Source organism: Perognathus longimembris, chromosome 22, assembly GCF_023159225.1.
Source record: "Perognathus longimembris pacificus isolate PPM17 chromosome 22, ASM2315922v1, whole genome shotgun sequence".
Lineage (NCBI taxonomy): Eukaryota > Metazoa > Chordata > Mammalia > Rodentia > Heteromyidae > Perognathus > Perognathus longimembris.
In genome coordinates this window covers 1796902-1816599 of record NC_063182.1, presented here as the reverse complement: position 1 = coordinate 1816599, position 19698 = coordinate 1796902, and the positions used below count along the sequence as shown (strand labels likewise).

The window sequence follows — 19698 nt, the reverse complement described above, 5'->3', positions numbered from 1 at the left end:
GCTCTTGATGAGCTAGCATTCCAGGCGTGAGCCCCCAGGACCTGGTCCCCAGGTGCTTCTGTGTAACAAGAGTGAACCGCTGTGTGGCCAGCCCTGCTCTGACCCCCATTCTGCTGGGAGAAACCCTCTGACGATGCTGTCCTTCAAGCCCATGGGTCCTTCTATTCATGTAAAGATTCCTGGAGTGCTATCACCATGTGTCCTGCCATTTGTCCCACCCCGAGGAAGGTAGAAACACTGAATTTATTGAAGAGGTGCCGCTGCCCCAGATTTAGGAGTGTGGCTTTTCCCTTCACCCTGATGCCCCTCCAACACGTGTACACGGTCATCCTCCCACGGAGTCTGGCCCAAGTGTGCGCCCAGGTGCGTGTGTGAGGACACCGAGCTCCGGTCCCCGGGCTCGCTCTCTCCTCTGCGAGTAAAGGTGTGTGTGCTCCGTTTGTGCGTTTACACACGCTCTAACTTCTATGGGCACGGATGGCGCCTTCTCCCAGCCTTGCTTTTCAACACTCCAAAGTCACACTTTGGAGCTGGACACCAGTGGCTCACTCCTGTAGTCCTGGCCGCTGAGGATGGTGGTTGGAAGGCAGCCCGGGCGGCACAGTGTGTGACACTCTTATCTCCAACTAATCACCGCCCCCCCCCCAAAAAAAAGCCAGGAGTGGAGCTGTGGTTCTCGTGACAGAACACGAGCCCTGAGCCTGAGTTCAAGTCCCAGCACCGGCACACAAAAAGGGCCACACTCGAGTGCACGTGAATTAGGCGCAGAAGGTGGCGGGCTGGTAGCCACCGGAATGTAACCAACCTCGCCCTATTTTGGTTCATCGTGGCCCCAAATACCCAACGCACACGTGTCTAGAACGCACCACGGTCACCCCCAGAGGGGCGGCCGGGTGGGCGCCTCGGGATCTTCAGGGCAGGGGTCAGGCCCAGGTCTGGTACTGGGGGGCCAGGAGGCGGTGCTCCCGACAGGACCCGCCCCTTCCTGGAGCCGGCACTCTAAGCAGGGAGACAGGTGGCCCACAAGGACCACGGGCGGGTCCGTGGTGAGGGGCGCACTGAACGGGGGAAGGGGGACACCCCGGCATGCCACCCACCCCCAGCTCAGGGAAGGAGGCCCGGACCGCGGGGAGGGCACCGGGACTGGGGGGGGGTCGCCCCCCTCGCCCACCCCAGGGCGCCAGGCACCCCGAGCCGGGGCAGGGCGGGGCGGGGCGGGCCGGTGCGGGGCGGGGCGGGGCGGGCCGGTGCGGGGCGGGGCGGGGCGCGCGCCGGCACGTCCGGCAGGTGGCAGCCGTGAGCGGCCGCGCCCCCCGCGCTGCCCCCCGCGCGCCCGCCCCGCGCCGCCCCGCGCCGCCCCGCGCCCGCCCCGCGCCGCGCCATGGATGGCGAGCTCCCCCGCGCCGCGCCGCGCGCCCCGCCGGCCCGCCCCCCGCGCGACCCCCGGGGTCCATGAGCGGCTCGCGGGCGCCGGGCCAGGGGCCTCGGGCTCCGGACGCGGGCCGAGAGGTGGGTCCCGGGGCGGGCTCGGCCCCGCCAGGCCCCCGCCCCGCCTCCCCGCGCTCCACACCCCCTGGGCGCCCGGGAGCCGCGGGGCCGGAGGAGCGCGGCGCGCGCGGGGAGCAGCCGCCGGGCGCGCGGGGGGCCGGGACCGGGGGGCCGGGGCCCTGCGCGCCGCCTTCCCGCCTGCGCCCACCTGTCCCTGGGACCGGGCGGAGCGGGGACGCGGGGGGCCCGCACCCCAGGAAGCGGGCGGGCCGGCAGCGCCTTCTCCCCCGCAGGTGATGCGCGAGGCCGGGAGAAGGGAAGGTTCGCGCCGCCGCCGCCGCCGCCGGGGCCTCGGGAGCGAGTGACACGCGTGCCGCGGCATCGCCATGAACACGAGCGGTGAGTGGATGCGCCTCGCCTGCGCCGTGGGGACGGGGTGGGGGCGGGGGCGCAGCCGGCGCCCGGCCCTGCCCGGCCCCGGCCCCTGCCCGGCCCCTGCCCGGCCCCGGCCCGGCCCCGCGCGCCCCGAGCGCATGGGGAGCGCGCCCGGCCCCGGCCCCGGCCCGCGCCCGCCAGCGCGCCCGGCCCGCGCGCCGCGCGGCGTTCGCCCGGGTTCCGTTCCCGGCCCGGCGAGCCTGGCCTCTGCCGGGAGCGCCGCCGTCTCCTCCGGGCGATGCCCGCGAAGGCCTAGGAAGCGGCGAGGTGGCCATTGTCTGGCCGCGGGGGCTCCGAGGAGACCTCCCTGCCCGCCCCGGGGGGCGCCGGGCGCGGGGAGGGTGGGGTACGGACGGGCACGCGCGGGCCAGGGGCTGGGGACCCGCGGGGTGGTAGACAGATCCTTCCAGAAGCCACCTTTGGGGTCTGGAGGTTGTGGAAGACCCGGCTTCGCGTGTGCCTCCGTGCCGGCCCCCCGGGCTGCCTGTCCACCCGTGCCGGAGCCCCTTGCCGGCTCCAGGGCGGCTGTCCACCCGTGCCGGACGGAGCCCAGGGCGGCTGTCCACCTGTGCCGGAGCCCAGGGCGGCTGTACACCCATGCCGGCTCCCAGGGCGGCTGTCCACCTGTGCCGGAGCCCAGGGCGGCTGTCCACCCATGCCGGCTCCAGGGCGGCTGTCCACCCGTGCCGGCTCCCAGGGCGGCTGTCCACCCATGCCGGCTCCAGGGCGGCTGTCCACCCGTGCCGGCTCCCAGGGCGGCTGTCCACCCGTGCCGGAGCCCGGGCTGGCTCTCCACCCCTAGGCAGCCTAGACACCCTGAAGAGCCAGGGAAAGAACCAGCGCTGTGGGCAACCGCCCTAACCTGCCAGAGGCTACAAATGCCCTACAGAGCCAGGACCAGACATTTTGCTGCTGGGTTGAGCCCGGGTTCCTGCGAAATGCGCGAAGCCTCAGGCAGAGGCTCGGGGTGTCTCCTCAGTGCCAGCCCCTGGAGTCATGGGCAGGGGCGGGTGGCTGCGGACCGGGGCTTATCCAAGAGGGCGCAGCCGGGCTCAGGTGTCAGTCTCCAGCTCTGGTATCAGCTCAGCTTGCCTGGCTCAGGCAGCATCAGCTGGGTTGTTGGACTAGAGGCCCTGACTTTGCTCTTAGTCCTTCCCTGCTCTGCCTCCCGGATTGCTCATCTAAGAGATCCGAGGGGGTGTGAGCTAATAAGCTGTAAAAATCTTTCCCAAAGAGCTAGCGCTGAGTAGCAGGGACAAAACAAATTGAGTACCTTTATTGAGATCATCCAGCCAAACCTTCCCCCCTCCCTCATTTCAAGGCCGTTGGCATAGAGAAGAGGAAACAAAAGCAAAAGCAACTGGGATGGGAATGGAATATATTTATTTACTATGTGTTTGTGTGAGTCATCTCTCTCCCTCTTCCTTTGTATATTACGTATCTGTGCTAAGCAACAGTGGGGCTTGACTGTCTCTGCCACTTCCAGCAAAGAATTTTGCCTTTCGGTTTTGACGATCTGGAATGGTGTGCTGCTGCTTCGTACCAGGCTGGAGAGAGGAGCAAAATCCCGTGGTCTCTTTTACCTAGTGAGCTGCATGTTTGTAGCTGTGTGATTCCAGAAAAAAAAAATGAAGATATGAATTCCCTGTCATTTCTCACTGTCTGTAGAGGAAAAGGAATGTAGTTATGGGAGTCCTTCCCCATGGACTGGTAGAGGAGAAGGCTGGCTCATTTGTTTTATTAAGAGAGGCAATAAGCAGCTGACCCTGCCTTTCTGTCTCTGGAAACTCTGCTCCTGCTAGTAACATTGAATATTCCTGAAAGAAAGAAGCAGATTTTCCTTTAAAAAAATTATCTATAGAGTGATTACTGCCGAGGACAAGAACTAGTAAAAAAAAAAAATGCCATTCAAGTTTCATCCACTTTTTCTAAGCAAGGAGGGCGTGCATTTTGTGGGCAGCCTTGGGATATCTCGGTGCTCTTGTGCAAGAGACTCACTCCCAGGACTTGGGAGCTGGTCTCGGCCATCTCCCACCTGGGAGAGTGTGCAGTGAAGAACAGAAATCAGACCTCACGGGAGTGACAGGGACGCGGCATTGGCAGGAGACCCGTGGCTGGCCTGATCTAAGAAAAAAAGCAAAACCGTTCCCCTTTGAGATGTGAAGTGGCGAACCCGGTTCTCACACCTGAAATCGCCCCTAGCGGAAAGGCTGGCTTCCATTGCGGTGAGGGTGGGGTCTCCCCACCAGCGAGGCAGCCCCCGCCCCCCAAGCTGTGAGACGGGTATTGTTGTTCCAGCTTCCTAGCTAAGACTCGGTAACTTCCTTCGCGTTACGAAGCTAACCGTGCTCCAAAGGGGACGGGGCTGTGTACCATGCTTGACGGCGGGTACAGTCCCTCGTCAGTGACTCAGACGCCAGTGCTGAAGTGCAGCTAAAGCACGAAGGGCAGGGCGCTATGAGCGTCGGGGGAGCCCGGGCGGGGCAAATGGAGGGCTTCGAGTTCCCTACTGGCCATTCCTCCTGTTGGCTATGCGGCCTTCCGAGTGGCGTCTCACCACGTGCAAATATTAGGACGGAAACTGTGTGTCCGTGTGTTGTGTAAAATGCAGGATGGGGCAACGTGTCTGCTGACGTGACTATCCTTGTGTCCGTGGTGTGTGGCCAAGCTGTCGCTGTCACTCTAGCGATTGACTGGTTGTCACCATTGACTTAAGGACATAGCACGCAGGTCGCGCCGCAGACCTCTCAGAGGTCACACGCTCAAACCATGAGTTGTGAAGTGAGCCTGAAGTGTGAGTCTTGAGGATTAGATGGGGCTATAAGGAAATGTTTCCGTAAACGTGTGCACATTGTTATTAAGAAATTACGCCAGGCACCGGCGGCTCACACCTGTCATCTGAGCTACTCAGGAGGCTGAGATCTGAGGATCGTGGTTCGAAGCCAGCCCAGGCAGGAAATTCCAGGAGACTCTTCTTTCTGACAAGCTACTCAAAAAAGCCGGAAGTAGCACTGTGGCTCAAGTGGTAGAGCACTCACCTTGAGCAAAAGAACTCTGGGACAGCGCCCAGGCCCAGAATTCAGCCCAAGGACCAGAAAAAAAAAGTAATTCAAACAGAGACTGCTCCAACAGTGAGTCCACCAGGGTCCTCCCTCCTGACACCTTGTTGAGCATTAGCATGCCCACTGGTGGGTACTGTGGAGGAAAGGATAATTCTGGAGGCGATAGAGAGGAACAGCAGACAGATCTGAGTGGGCAGAGGCCAGGGAGGAAGAGGAAACAGGCTTCCTAGAGGAGGAACGAGACTGGAGCAGGACACCAAGACCTAGGAGCTAGGATTACAGGCATCCGTCACCAGCCCCCCCCCCCAACTTGTACATTGCCATTTTTATGAATCCAAACCACGTGCTTTCACAGTCCAGAGCCACAGGGTAACACCCACCAAATGTGCATCTCCTCCTTTTTGGTTATCCCTTAGTTGGTGTCTCCCGCTATGGAATTCTATTCTGTCTCCATTCTATTGGAATTCCTGCTGTCTATGTTGATAGCAGGAGTTCCAAAACTAAGGGAGACTGAGTTGACCCCAAGTATGCTTGCTTGAGACCCCGGACACAACTCCACGCTGTGTCCCATAAAACGTTATGTTCCTCACTTAGATCAGAACTTCCCAAGCTTCTGAATGCTTTGGTTTCTCAGGTGGGAAGCCCAGCGGTGGTTCCCACGCTGAGGTGGGGTGAGCACTCTGGACACTGTGAACAGTGGCTCGTGTACATCCCCCCACCCCATTTCTACGCTTCCCCCTCCTGCTTCTTGCCCCTCTGTAGTCTTGATAATGGATTCGCATGCCGACACGTTACCGTGTGGGGGCAAACTTTGTTTCGTCGAAGAGCATATTCAGCAATCGTGTCGCCTCCCGGAGGTATCACAGGGCAGTAAGGCCCTGAGCTGTGGGGTACACGTTCCTGAGCTTGGACTCAGAGTCCGCCACATGCCCTGTGATCGTGGACTGAACAGATTATGTCTGTGATGTGAGCGGTAGCAGGACTGGGTGAGAAATTCACTGGCGTTGGGTCCCAGGGAGTGGAGTTGAATCTGAAGTTGGCCACTGAGGAAAGCACCGAAATGATAGTATCCTAGAAACCAGTCTCTTGAACTGAAAATCAGCCGGTGTTGTTGATCCGGTAGCCAGTGCTCGGTTTTGCACACAGAACCCCAAAGCCTTCAGGAAGATTATTAGCCTGGTATTGGATGTGGCTTCGGTTGAATGGGGCAAGATAGGATTCTAGGTGAGAGACAGTTGTTCTAGTTCAGAAATCGTACAAGATGGATTTGGGTGATTTTAAGATTGAAAGTAAAGGTAATGAGCCTTGATTAAGTAGAGACCGAATAGTCTGGCCCCTGCAAGCAGTATGAGGTGAGAAGGAATCGGGGGCCGGGGGGGGGGGGTCTCTCTGTCAGGGTCCTGGCAGGGAAAGGAGAGTCAGTCTGAGAGGAGTTTGATCATCCAAGGACCGTGCACAGGTGCGTGGGGAGAAGCCAGAGTAGCCCGGCGTCAGGGGGCTTGTCACCGACGCCCGTGCCCGCCTCCCCCGCAGCCGGAAGGACTAAGGGAAGGACTCCGCAGCCGCGCTGGCTGCGGGCGAGGGGTCTGAGTTTCTCGTTCCCAGTAGCTCCGTTCTGGAGGAGGAACCAGAAACATAAATATCCTGACCTCTGTTTTCCCTCCCTCCCTTGAGTATTTCCTGTCGACCCGATCCAACCAGGAGCCCTAGAAAAGGGCGGCGGTGGAGAGGCCGGTGGGGGTCAGCCCTGCTGGGGGGCGCAGTGCAGGCTGGGAAGGAGGCGGACCTTGGTCGGGGGAGGGGCGGTGAGGCACCGGGAGTAGGAGGCTCCGGGTGCGAGGAGCGCGATGCCGTCTCGAGCGAGGGATGCGTTACGCGCAGGGCCCTGCGGACTTCCCGAAAGCCGTGGCGTCGGGGCGGCGGTACGCACCGCCACGGCAGAGGGCTCTCCTCGTTTTGTGTTCCGGAGCAGTTGCCTCCCAAATGAATGAGCGAGGCCGTGGTGGACAGATAATGGTTTGAGATGTCAGGGGGTGAAGAGAGTCGCGTAAGCAACAATTTAAAAATCTTCCCAAATGAATATCCAGCGCAGCTCTGAGCGCCGCAATGCCACCTCCAGGGCACAGGGAGGGCACCAAGGGGGGGAGCGATCCCGGCTCTGAACGCCAGCCTCCCCGATCTGGCCACGGCTTTGTCCTGCCGCGACAGCATCTGCTGCGCGCCTGGCCCGCACCCAGCAGCCGCCGGATGCCACTGTGCACGCACAGAGAACAACCACGAGCGCGTGAGCCCCTTGACTTTGGGGGTGGTTTGCCGATTGCAGTGTCCTTGCAGTTCTTCAGGGAGCCCTGGACCTAGATTTCTGGGGGTTCAAGTCCGTCCTCGTCGGTTGGCTATCCTCGGGCAAGTCACGTCCCCTGCAGCCCGGTTCCTCGCGTCTAATGACAATCACGGGGTGCAGGGGGTGATACTAGTGCATCTCTCAACGTCGTTACCGAGAATAAATAACATCTGTGAGGTTTATTCTTTAAAATACAGCGACCAGATCATAGGTGTGTGTAAGATGAGTGTAAAGTTAAGAGTGTGTTCCTTTTGCTAGGGTTTCCATAGCAAAGTGTCAGGAATGGGTGTACTGAACAACAGGAATGTACTCTTTCACAATCCCGGAGGCTCTGAGTCCAAGGTCAGGGTGTGGGCGTGGCCAGTTCCTTCTGAAGGCGGAGAGGCTCCGGGCTTCTCCCTGGCTTGCGGCGACCATCCTCTCCTCGTGTCCGTGTTCAGAGTTCCCCCTTTGATAAGGACTCCAGGCACGGCAGAGAAGAGCCCCCCCCCCCCCCCCACAGAGACCTCATTTTAACTTGATTAACTCTGTTCCTAAACCGTCTCCAAATAAGGTCACCTTCTGAAGAGCCAGGCGGTAGGACTTCTGGAGTGGATGCAACTCAAATTCCCAGCATTGTGTCTGTCCAGGGACTGATCTCCCAAGAGGAAGACCACCCTGGGGCACGGGATCCCCAAAGTATGACCCAGGCCCCCGTCGCTGAGGTACGATAGCGACAGGTAGTTAGTGAACAGCAGTGTCACGAGGGTTCTCTCAGGGGTTGATGTTGGCACACGCACGTTGCCCTCCCTCGGGAGAGAGAGGGACACTCGGGCACTCCCCTGAAGATGAAGATGGTCCCCACGCAGGGGCATCCCCGGAGACCGGCGTGTCCGTACTCACGCCGCGGTCCTGAGGCTCACTCTCCACCCCGCTTTAGTTAGTTCAGGTCCTTACGCACAACGATAGCGTTTCAAGAATGCAAGGAAACGCACAGGCTCCGCGCTGGCTTTCCATCCATCTCGTCCCTGGGAGGGTCCAACATGAGGAATTAGATTATTTGACCCCTGGACAATTGTTTAGTCAGCACCAAGATTGCACCAGGCATGACGGTGGATGGGCGCCAACGAATAGAACCATTACAACACGAAGAACCGTTACGGTCTTTCTTCCCATGGACCACACACGTGGGCAGGATGTCACCCCGGTCACCAGCATGAGAGGACATGTTTGGTTTGCCCTTTATTGATTTTTTTCATGCCTTTAAATCCTTTGCCAACATTGGGAAATCAGAATTGGAATTTCTAGCTGCTCTTTTTATTTGTCCAAGATTGGAACTTGAACTCAGGACCGACTGGGTTCGCTCAGTGACTGAGCCCCACCGCCAACCCCCATGCCTAGCTCAGAAAGTCCTCTTCAAGGACGTGAACTGGGGCCCTGGAGTACCAGGAGAGGAAGGCGGGGCGGGGCCAGGGTCAGAAGGATGCAACGCACCCGTGCAGGTTGCTGGGAGACCCGGTTTCCTGCTGTGTGGACAGCCAGCGACCTGATCATGGCTCCAGCCACACGACACTGTGTCCGGGAAGAGGACCGTGACCGACGGGCGCACGCCCGGAAAGGAGTAGCTGGACGAGCCAAAGGATGCGGGACACTTTAGGAAAGAGGCACAAGAGGCAGCCGTGGGGCCAGCCGCTGCCGTCGGTGGAGCTGAGCCCCCCGCACCGTCAGGCTCCGCCCCGCTGTCCACAGGTCCTAGCCGTCGCCAGACAAGAAGCAGCACCTACAGCCCCCGCCCCAGCGGGCCCCCCGCCCCCAGGGCTGCGGTCACGGGTGCGAGGAGGTGGAGGGCAGCGCTCACACGAGGTCAGGGCGCGGTCCGCGCGGCTCGCTCGCTCGGGAGGGAGGGAGGATTGCCGGGGTGTTGGGATCGCACGTCCCGGGCACCCCAGCTGACCATGAGTGAGCTCCTCTCTCGAAGGGCAGAGGCAGAGCCCGGTCCCCTGCAGGGAGGCGAGGCCGAGAAGCAGAGCAGGCCCTCCTCCCAGACGCTTGAGCCTCCGTGTTCTCCTCCCGAGTACGGATGCACTTGACTTGATCCTCGCGGTGATGCTGTCGGCGCCCTTCCCCGGTGGACCTGGGCCCAGCCGTAATCCGTAGCCGTGTTGTTCATTAGCTCGCTGACTGCGTCTCTCCCTCCCACCCCTGTGGGTTCTAAGACGTGGGGAGGCTGCGTGGCACGCCACCCCCTCTGTTCCGCCCAGTCTTCCGCGGCAAGCGCACCCCGCGTTGGACTTGGAGCAGTGCTGGCCTCGGGCAGCCGTCGTGCAGCTCGGGCCGGCCTCTTCCTCTGTCCACTGAGCCCTCGCAAAGGCACGGCGAGGTGGACGCCACGCGTCGGCCTCCGTCCACGGGGGAGGAGACGGAGGTTTCGAGCACAGATACGCGTGGGCGGCCCGGTGGTGCAGTCGGTGAGCACGCCCCACTTGTGAGGAAAGAGGAATCTGAAAGGAGGGGTGGAACCCGAAGTGACTATGAGAGCAGATGGACTTCATGAGGACCGGAATGTCCTGACTCTGCAGAAGGAGAAAGCGAGAGGCGCCGTCAACCCCGGGTCATGAGTTAGGAAATGGCGGCGGGGTGCCTCTGCCCGGAGCCCCCTTGCTCCCCGCTCGGCTTCTCCTTTCTCCCATCCGCGCCCGTGTCCTGTGGTGGGGCCTCGGGGAGGGCATGGGTGGGGCCGCGGGGAGGGCGTGGGTGGGGCCGTGTGGAGGGCGTGGGTGGGGGCCGCGTGGCCGGCTTGCAGCCAAGCGTCTCGGGGCGCAGGGGATGCGTGTCCCCTGGCGCTCCCAGGCCCTGCGACGGAGCCCCTCCGGCCTCCGGGAGCTTCCCTCCGGCGACAGCCAGGGCGGGCACAGGTGCTGGCGACGGTCGCGTGAGCAGCGGGAGGGGGGACCCTTCGGAAGTCCGGGGTGGGGGGCGTTAAACTTAGACCGGAGGGGGCAAACGTGTGCGTGTTAGGTCGAGCGAAAGGAGGAGCGGGGCTTCTTCCTGTATGCGGCTGCTCGCGCACCCGCCCCACACGCCCTCGTCCTGCGCGGCCTGGGCTTGAGGCCCTTGGCCGGATACTTAGATGCGGAGGAGGAAAACGAGAAGATGCCGGCGCCGCGGAGGGCGTCAGGACCGCCGCTGTCGGCAGCACGCGTCCGCGGAGAGTGGGCCGAGATCAGGCCTCGGGCGGGGGGGGTGCGTGACGCTCCACAGCCAGTGAGGAGTGCGGAGGGGCCCCGAGCCCCGTGGTGCGGCCCGGGCTGTGCGTTATTCACGAGGCTCTGCCGGCATCCTGGGCCTGACGGGCAACGCTGCAGAGCCCAGAGGCCGCGAGAGGCCGGGGGCACGCAGGAGAGAGGGGCGAGCCAGGCCGGGGGGGGGGAGGGGTGCCCCCACCCGCACCGGGCACCTGATTCTCCTCCTGGGGTGGGGGGGGGGGGCGTGTAAACCGATGCTTCCAGAAGCAGGCTGCAGACTCAAGGGAGAAGCCCAGACCGTGCATTGGATAAACGCGTCCGCCACGGAGGCAGACCGCGGGGGTTCGAACTCCAGCCCAGCCAGTCCCTAGCCGCCTGCGCGGCCTTCCCGGCTGCTTTGCCCTTGCCCCGCCCACGTGGGGGCACAGGAAGTAAAGCGCCCGGTGAGAGGATGGGCCCCAGATGCCCAGCCCGCGGAGAACACCCAGTAAAGGCAGCCGGCAGCAAGGCAGCGGGGCGGGTCCAAACGGCCTGGGGAGACTTCTGTTAAATACACAAACGGATCCTAATCGGGCTCGCCCTCGTCCCCGTCGCGGCCTCCACGCAGGTGCGATGGAGACGCGTCGGAGAGACGGGCGCAGGACGGCCGCTTGGGCCCCCCCCCTGCTCAGGACACGCCATGATCCGCGCTGGCTCTGGGAGCTGTGGAGAGGGGACGCGCCCGGAGGTGGTCCGTGCCCTACCCGTCAGCCTCTCTCCCCATTTCTGCCCAAAGCCCACGTTCCCTTCCATCAGCCCTGGCCAGCGCGCCGGCTCCGTGTATTTGCTTATCCCTCCTCCTGATTCTTGGCAAACGCCCACCCCTGTGTCTTTGTAGTGCTAATGGGGTGCCAGTGTGGTGTTCTCCCTGTCCCTGGTGGGGGTGGGGGGGGACGACACGTGACCCAGGCCAGCCAATCAGGGAACTCGATCGAAGCGGACACAAGAGTTATTCTTCTGTGGAAATTGGACCCCACACAGGCCAATCAGTGTTCTTTGAAACTGGATAGGAAGATATTGGGAAGGTGGCATATTTATTGGTGACTTGAGATCAAGGTCTGTGGATAGCAGGTTGGCCGACACATAGGAAAAAAAAAAAGTGGCCTGAAAAATAAATTCTGGCTTTTATCATATAGGAAGGCCCCCAAAGCCAGCCGTACCTGAAGCCGGAGATGGCCCAAACCCCAAGTATCTCAACTATGAGAACTAGCCAATTCTGCTTGTGCACAAACTCAGTTCAGCTGTGTTTCTGTAAACTACAGCTGAGAGGATACTAATAAAGGCAGAGGTTTTTATTTACTAATTCATTTATTTACTCATTTATTATTTATTTATTTTATGCCAGTACTGGGGCTTGAATTCAGGGCTGTGCAGTCTTACTTAACTCTTTCACTGGAACTTATAAACCCATGTGAACCCCTAACTTCAAATGCATAACGCCTACCCAGTGTGTATGCGTGGAAAAATATTCAGTATGGAAAAAAGCTACTGGGCTGGGAAGATGGCCTAGTGGTAGAGTGCTCGCCTCGTATACATGAAGCCCTGGGTTCAATTCCCCAGCACCACATATACAGGAAAGGGAAACTGCTACTGTAAATATTAATTAGATGTAATACTAGTACGGAGGCTCACAAATATTTTGACATTTAAAAGGAGTCCTCAAATAAACAGTGTGTTGGCTTGGATGTGTGTATACTTTGAGCTGTATGCTTAAGGTTCATAAATACAATGCGAGTTATTCCACAATAAAAAATAAGCATAAAAATTAAGATAAAGATATCTTTATTCTTGACACTACTACTATAACCTAAATGCACAAAGCTCAGTCAAGTAAATTATACAGGACTGTAGACATTCACAAAGACCAAAGGAGGGTCGTCTTGGGAGAGGAGCACAAAGGCACACTATCTGTGTGCATCTGATCATGTAAAGTCGTTTTGATTGAAATGAACTCCAGGAAATGCAAACAAGAAGTTTTTTTTTTTGTGGATGTTTCTGTTTCCCTTTCCTTTTGCCATGTCTGTTTATCTGTCCCTGGGAAGGTAAGGGGATCACAGAAAGGGAAGGACAAACGGCGAACAAACGCAGCAGAGATACCATGTTAAAAATGAACCGTACAACTTGTAGGTGGGAATAGAAGGGGAAAACTGGGAGAGAGCGAGGGAAGGGACGGCCTTGTTCAGAAAGAAATGTCCTCTTTATCTGACTTGCATAACTGTCCCCCCTCTGTACATCACCTTAACAATAACAGTAAAAATGCATTTAAAAAATCAGTCAAGGATAGATCGTCAACTTAAGTAAACTAAATGTTACGTTATACGGCTTCTAGAAGAAAACATAGGAAAATATCTTAGGGTCTTGAGGTGGGCAGTGACTTCCTAGAACAATAAACATTGGTAAGAATCCTAACCAACACATCGCAAAAGAGCTCGAAAAGGAGCTCAACACCCTTAGTGACTGGGGAAATTCAAAGTAGACACACCTGTTTACAACAATGCAAGTGGCTAATATTTCTCATCCACTTGTGCTGGGAATGTAAATGGCACAGTGGCTTTGGAAAACTATTGGATAGTTCCATAAAATTTAATGAATACCTATCTACAATCCAACAATACATCTCTTGGGTATTTACTCGTGAAAGATGAAAACAGATACCTGCCAAAAGATTTATGCAAGAATGTTCCTGGCATCTTAATTCATAATAGCCTAAAGCCAGACACAACCCCGATGTTCATTTGTGGACAAATGGAAACACAAATTGTGTTACATTTGAGCAATGGATTACTACTTAGCAATAAAAACTATCAAAGCATTTACAAATGCCACCACACAAATAAATCAGAAACACTTTGGGTAAAAGAAGCCAAATGCACAAGAACACAGACTAGATGGTTCCATTTATATGAGTTCAAGACAAAACTAATCTACATGGATGGAAAGCATAACTGAGCTTGCTTTTGACTCGAAGAGAAGTGACAGATTGCAAAAGGTTACTCTGAAGTGATGGGAATCTCCCCTATCTGATTGAGATCTTGTTTATATATTTGTCAGAACTCTTTGTATTTAAGAGCCATATACTTATTGTGAATTGTAGGTCAGTTGGGGGGAGGTGTGTCTGTCTGTCTGTCTGATTCCTTAGGCTTGAACTGGCTTCAAATCGCAGCCTCTCGGTTAATATTCTCATCAGTTCTGTGGGAGCATCTGTCGATTTTGCTTTCCTCCAAGGACTATAATACCTATAAAAATGCTTGGTAAACCTTTAAGCATTACATATTCTGTGTGTGTGTGTGTGTGTGAGAGAGAGAGAGAGTGTGTGTACACTAGTCCTGGGGCTTGAACTCATCAGTGCTTCATGCTCTTGCTTGCCTTCTTCCATTCAAAGCTGGTGCTCTGCCAGTTGAGCCACACCTCCACATCTGGCTTTTTGCTGATGATTAGAGTCACACAGACCTTTTCTGCTTGATCTGACTTCAAACCAAGATCCTGAGATCCTGGCTCCACAAAGCTGAGACTCCAGGCCTGAGCCCCTGAGACCTGGGCTCCCTACAAAGCTGACTCCAGGCCTGAGCCCCTGAGACCTGGGCTCCCTACAAAGCTGAGACTCCAGGCCTGAGCCCCTGAGACCCGGGCTCCCTACAAAGCTGAGACTCCAGGCCTGAGCCCCTGAGACCCCGGCTCCCTACAAAGCTGACTCCAGGCCTGAGCCCCTGAGACCTGGGCTCCCTACAAAGCTGAGACTCCAGGCCTGAGCCCCTGAGACCTGGGCTCCCTACAAAGCTGAGACTCCAGGCCTGAGCCCCTGAGACCCGGGCTCCCTACAAAGCTGACTCCAGGCCTGAGCCCCTGAGACCTGGGCTCCCTACAAAGCTGACTCCAGGCCTGAGCCCCTGAGATCTGGGCTCCCTACAAAGCTGAGGACTTCAGGCCTGAGCCCCTGAGACCCCGGCTCCCTACAAAGCTGAGACTCCAGGCCTAAGCCCCTGAGACCCGGGCTCCCTACAAAGCTAAGACTCCAGGCCTGAGCCCCTGAGACCCCGGCTCCCTACAAAGCTGACTCCAGGCCTGAGCCCCTGAGACCTGGGCTCCCTACAAAGCTGACTCCAGGCCTGAGCCCCTGAGACCTGGGCTCCCTACAAAGCTGAGACTCCAGGCCTGAGCCCCTGAGACCTGGGCTCCCTACAAAGCTGACTCCAGGCCTGAGCCCCTGAGATCTGGGCTCCCTACAAAGCTGAGGACTCCAGGCCTGAGCCCCTGAGACCCCGGCTCCCTACAAAGCTGAGACTCCAGGCCTGAGCCCCTGAGACCCCGGCTCCCTACAAAGCTGAGACTCCAGGCCTGAGCCCCTGAGACCCCGGCTCCCTACAAAGCTGACTCCAGGCCTGAGCCCCTGAGACCCCGGCTCCCTACAAAGCTGACTCCAGGCCTGAGCCCCTGAGATCTGGGCTCCCTACAAAGCTGAGGACTCCAGGCCTGAGCCCCTGAGACCCCGGCTCCCTACAAAGCTGAGACTCCAGGCCTGAGCCCCTGAGACCCCGGCTCCCTACAAAGCTGACTCCAGGCCTGAGCCCCTGAGACCCCGGCTCCCTACAAAGCTGACTCCAGGCCTGAGCCCCTGAGACCCCGGCTCCCTACAAAGCTGACTCCAGGCCTGAGCCCCTGAGACCTGGGCTCCCTACAAAGCTGACTCCAGGCCTGAGCCCCTGAGATCTGGGCTCCCTACAAAGCTGAGGACTCCAGGCCTGAGCCCCTGAGATCTGGGCTCCCTACAAAGCTGAGACTCCAGGCCTGAGCCCCTGAGACCCCGGCTCCCTACAAAGCTGAGACTCCAGGCCTGAGCCCCTGAGACCCCGGCTCCCTACAAAGCTGAGACTCCAGGCCTGAGCCCCTGAGACCCCACATCACGGCTAGCCCCCCAGACTCCTCCGGCTTATTTTTCTCCTGGCTTCTCTGGCCCTGGTACCCCAGCCACGAGGACCTCTTGGAACTCCTAGAACGTTCTCTCTGGCCCTTGCCTGTGCTGTTCCTCCACCTAAAACCCCTGGTCCTCTGCCCATTTCCTTCACAACTGCGCCTTCTCAGACAGGCTGCGTCACTCGCGAGACCACCTCCTTCCCACCGGTCATTTCCCTCCTTCTACCTGTCCCTTCTTGTAAACATCTATTCGTTTAATTACGCACGGCAGATTGTCCCATAGAATTATAAACTCCCCAACCCAGGGAGCTCGGCCGCCCTACCCACTCGAGCACCCCCCGCTTTAGCACAGCGAGATTACCCAGCCAGCGTTGATAAATAAATCATGGCACTCACGCGCGCGAGCTCTGCGACTTGGACTTTATAGCCCGGTTATGCTGACTGCGGACCTTCTGCACCGAGCCGGCTCCTCCCTTGGGCTTTGTGGATGCCGGAATCATGGCACCCGAATAAAGCTCACTCGGGGAAAGCGTGGTCCACATCAGAGGACCCAGCGAGGCCGACCACCTCTTGTTCTTGGGAGGACTGGGGTGTGTGTGTGTGTGTGTGTGTGTGTGTCTCCTCTCTGGATGCTCTCTGTTGAGCTCTGACCTGGGAGCTATGCACGTGTCTTCAGGGGGAGACGAACCTGAAGCCCCAGCAGGCTAGCCAGCTGCAGCAGGGCTTCCCCTCCCCCTCCCCACCCCGGAGCACAGGCCCAGCTTCCAGCTCAGCACCCGTTCCCTTCCTCTCTGTTCCTCCACCCACCGTGAGGCCCTTTCCCCCTGGAGTCCGCCCCAGATCCGGGGCTGGGCCCTAGAGCCCCTGACCCGGCCACGGGGAAATCAATGTCCCTTCACGGGGAGCAACGTCCGCAAGAGGGAAGCAACTCCAAATGCTTTGGGGGAACTCCAAGAGGTTTTGAACGTGGGGAGACGCTCACCCCTCCTCCCGCCCGAGTCTCCGCCGCCGCAGTGCTGCCCGCTGTCTTCTTCCTGGCTGCCCCCCTGGAAGTCCCCCCTCTCCATAGATAATGTCCGTGAGCTCTTTATGCGAAGGGGGGCTTCTGTGTCTCGTGTGAGGGTCTCTCCCGGGTCCGCGAGTTCACTGGTGCCTGGACCAGAGCTCTTGAGTCAGTGGTGGACCACATGCCTCTTTGGCTAGAAGAGAATTAGGGGTGTGGCTGCCATGTTTTAGCTTTGATCTAGCTTAGAGAGCCTGGGCAAGTAGGTTTCATTGATATTTGCCCTTTTCCTGTCTGAGCACTGCACTTCAATCGGGTTTGAGAATCAAATGTTAATGAATCTCAGAGTCTCTTGAACTCAAAATGATAATAATCGTTTTTTGCTGTCAATGATGGATGATAGGGAAATCCTCTGGTATTTTAGGCAGCAGAATGGAAGCAGCCGCTTGCTTCTGGGAGTGTGAGTGTGTGCACACGTATGGGAGGAGTTGCCTGGAGCAGGTCTGATTGGCAGCTGGCTTCCTTTCCTTTGTCTCCGTCTGCTTGTCTGTAGATCAGGTGAGGTGATTCTTGTCTTACCTGCGTCACGTGCTGGGGCTGCCCAGTGGGCCAAGGCAGGGAGACGTCTCTGAGTTCACTCAAGCAGATGCCTTGCCCCCCCGTCCCCCCACCCCCCCGCCGACGGTGGCTTCTGAGAGAAAGAGAAACCAGCAAGGATTTGAACTTCTGTTTCTTTTATTACTTTTAACTATTAACATTGAATACGGCTGCCGACAGAAACAGAGCACAAGGCAAATCCAGGTTGATTTAGGTTATAGATAAACGGGGCAAGGTATCAAGAGTGAATGCACGGTGGGTCTGGTGGGCTTCCGTACCCTGCCCTCATTTCAACTATGTCATCTCATTGTCAGTCTGCACGGCTAGTCATGCATTCCAGTGGCTCATTCAGGGAGCGTGGTCTCTATAATTAAATGACGATAAAGAGAGACACAGGACAATAAACATAGGAAAGAGGCCTTGCTGTTCCTCCTTTGTGTCTGGAAGGGCAGCGAACAATCTAGAAGAGAAAGAGCCCTTTCATCATGCCCATCGGAGCAGGTGACTTATTTTGGCCCACAGGCCCAGAACGTCACCCTTCAGCTCCTTTTACAGTTCCCAGATGAGCGGTGTCGTCATCGGGACTTGCCAGGGTCGGGGTGCCTCTCAGGAGGCCTCCCCGCCCTGGCTCACGCTCCCGACACCCGGCACCCGGCACCGGCTCCCCGGGCCGCCTCCGCGGAGGGCTCCCCCCCCCACCCCGACGCGGGCCGAGGGGTCGGGCAGGCGGGACGTCTCCCTGCTGAACACCGCCTCCCTCCCTCCACGCGGCGTGAAGGGAAGCACCTCTAGCGCGGTCCTTCCAGAGGGGGACTCTGTGCAGAGGGAGACCGAGGCGGCGGCGGCGGCCAGGGGAAAGGAAGGAAGGTCGGTGTGGTTGCCGTGGGAACCGTGCGATGAGTCCCAGGAACCCAACATCCGGGGTGTGCAGACCGTATCCGCGCCTGGGGCCTTCTCCCAGGAGCGAGGCTGTGGCGCGGGGCTGGAGGGGGGCGGGGGGCTGCGTTTGGGAAGCGCCCCGCGGGCTGGGGGGGGGAGAGTGGGGAAGAAGGCCTCGTAGGACTCGGTGGGGTCCTCCGGGCAGATGACGGGCGGGGCGAGGGCAGCCAGGACGCGGTGCCCGCCGCTGCAGACCCCTTGCGAGGCTTTGATCCTCTGGCAGCTTTGATGGGATTGACCCCGCTTGAAACAAGACATGGGCCACTTGGCTACTCGGGCGGCCGATCTCCGAGGTTCCTGGTTCAAAGTTCAGTCTGCTTGGCCCTGCCCTCGCCCCAGTAAGTTCACACACTTTGCCTCGTGCACACCTGTGTCCTCATCTCCTTATCTCGTCTGGACACCAAGAGTTTTAGACTGGGGCTCGCCCCAGTGAGCTCATGTTAACTTAATTTCCTCGTTAAAGCTTCTGTTTCCAAACGCAGTCAGTTCTTAACTACTAGAGGTTAAGGCTTTCAACATACGGACATCTAGAGACGCTACGCAGCCCTCTTTTTCAAAGGCCGTCTTTTCCTAGGCTGAAGGCTCCTCTTATCCGTCCGTCCCCGTAGATCTCTGCTTTTCCCGTTGCTCTTTGGTGGCGGGGGGGGAATTATCTTCCCTATGTGAACTCTTTTCCCATGAAGAGGATCACACAGAGAATCTTGGAAACGTTTGAAAACTAGGGCACGGGTATAGAAGATCATCTTTGTGATTCCCAGCACATTGTAGCATACTTTTTTTTTCCTTTTATTTTAACTAAAGAGTACATAAGCAACCTCTAGGGTTTTTATTTGTTATATCATCCACTGCCCTCCCTCTTGTACACACCGTCACTACTTTATCCATGTTGGAAGGTACATAAATACTTCACACATTTTATTGGGGCTTTTGGTCTTCTACCCGAACGGTGTCATGCTTCCCATTGTGATGTGGTTTAGCCACTTCCCGGGGACGCGTCGGTGGCCATTTCCCTTCTTTGCGACCTCAAGAAATACCTGTTAGAGAAAACAGCCGTCAAGTTCACGCAGAACAAAACTCTAACTCGGCCTGCCATCACATGGTGAGTCCCAATGGTGAGTGCTCACAAGAACACGTCTAGGCTCATAGGCCCTGAGAAGAGCCCCTCTGGCCTACTACGTAGTCTGATGGTGAAATAAAACAAGTGGAAAACCATATGGCAGGCTAATCGGGCCCAGGGTCAGTAGTTTCCAAACTGGGGCCTCTCTAGCCACAACATTAGCATCCTCCCGTAGCTCGTTAGAAACGCGCCCGTCCTCCGTCAAGTAGCCCTCCGAGCCAGAAGCCTGAAAAGTGAGGCCCGGCAGCCGGTGCTTTGACAAGACACCCTGTGATTCTGACGCCGGCTCCAGCTTTCTAACAGCTTCTTAGTCCTGAGAAGCGCACGCCATGAGTCTAAAGAAAGAGAACTCGTATGTGGAGAGCCGGTGAAAATAGAATCCAGGATTATTTCTGGAAGCACGCTACAGATGAGATAGGCCTGAGGAGTGGGTAGGATTCTCCTATTTATGTGTAGAAGATCATATTTACTATAATCGCCATCTGCATGTTTATGTGTTTCTCTTGAAAAGAAGTAATTAACAGCCTGGACTCTAACTGGAG

The 19698-nt window shown here is 57.9% G+C and overlaps 1 protein-coding gene across 4 annotated transcripts in view; it reads left to right on the top strand.

Moving 5' to 3' along the window:
• Positions 1–1379: 1379 nt before the first annotated feature.
• The window catches only part of Ablim3 (actin binding LIM protein family member 3), an 88951-nt gene continuing 70632 nt past the window's right edge, over positions 1380–19698 (top strand). Inside the window, exons 1-2 of one of the 4 annotated variants that reach the window (XM_048331197.1) lie at positions 1380–1509; positions 1782–1887. In XM_048331197.1, the coding sequence (XP_048187154.1) occupies positions 1875–1887 (13 nt within the window). In that variant the 5' untranslated portion in view covers positions 1380–1509; positions 1782–1874. Of the gene's footprint in view, positions 1510–1636; positions 1888–19698 lie in introns of those variants that run through there. The other 3 variants (XM_048331199.1, XM_048331196.1, XM_048331198.1) reach the window with 3 other exon arrangements.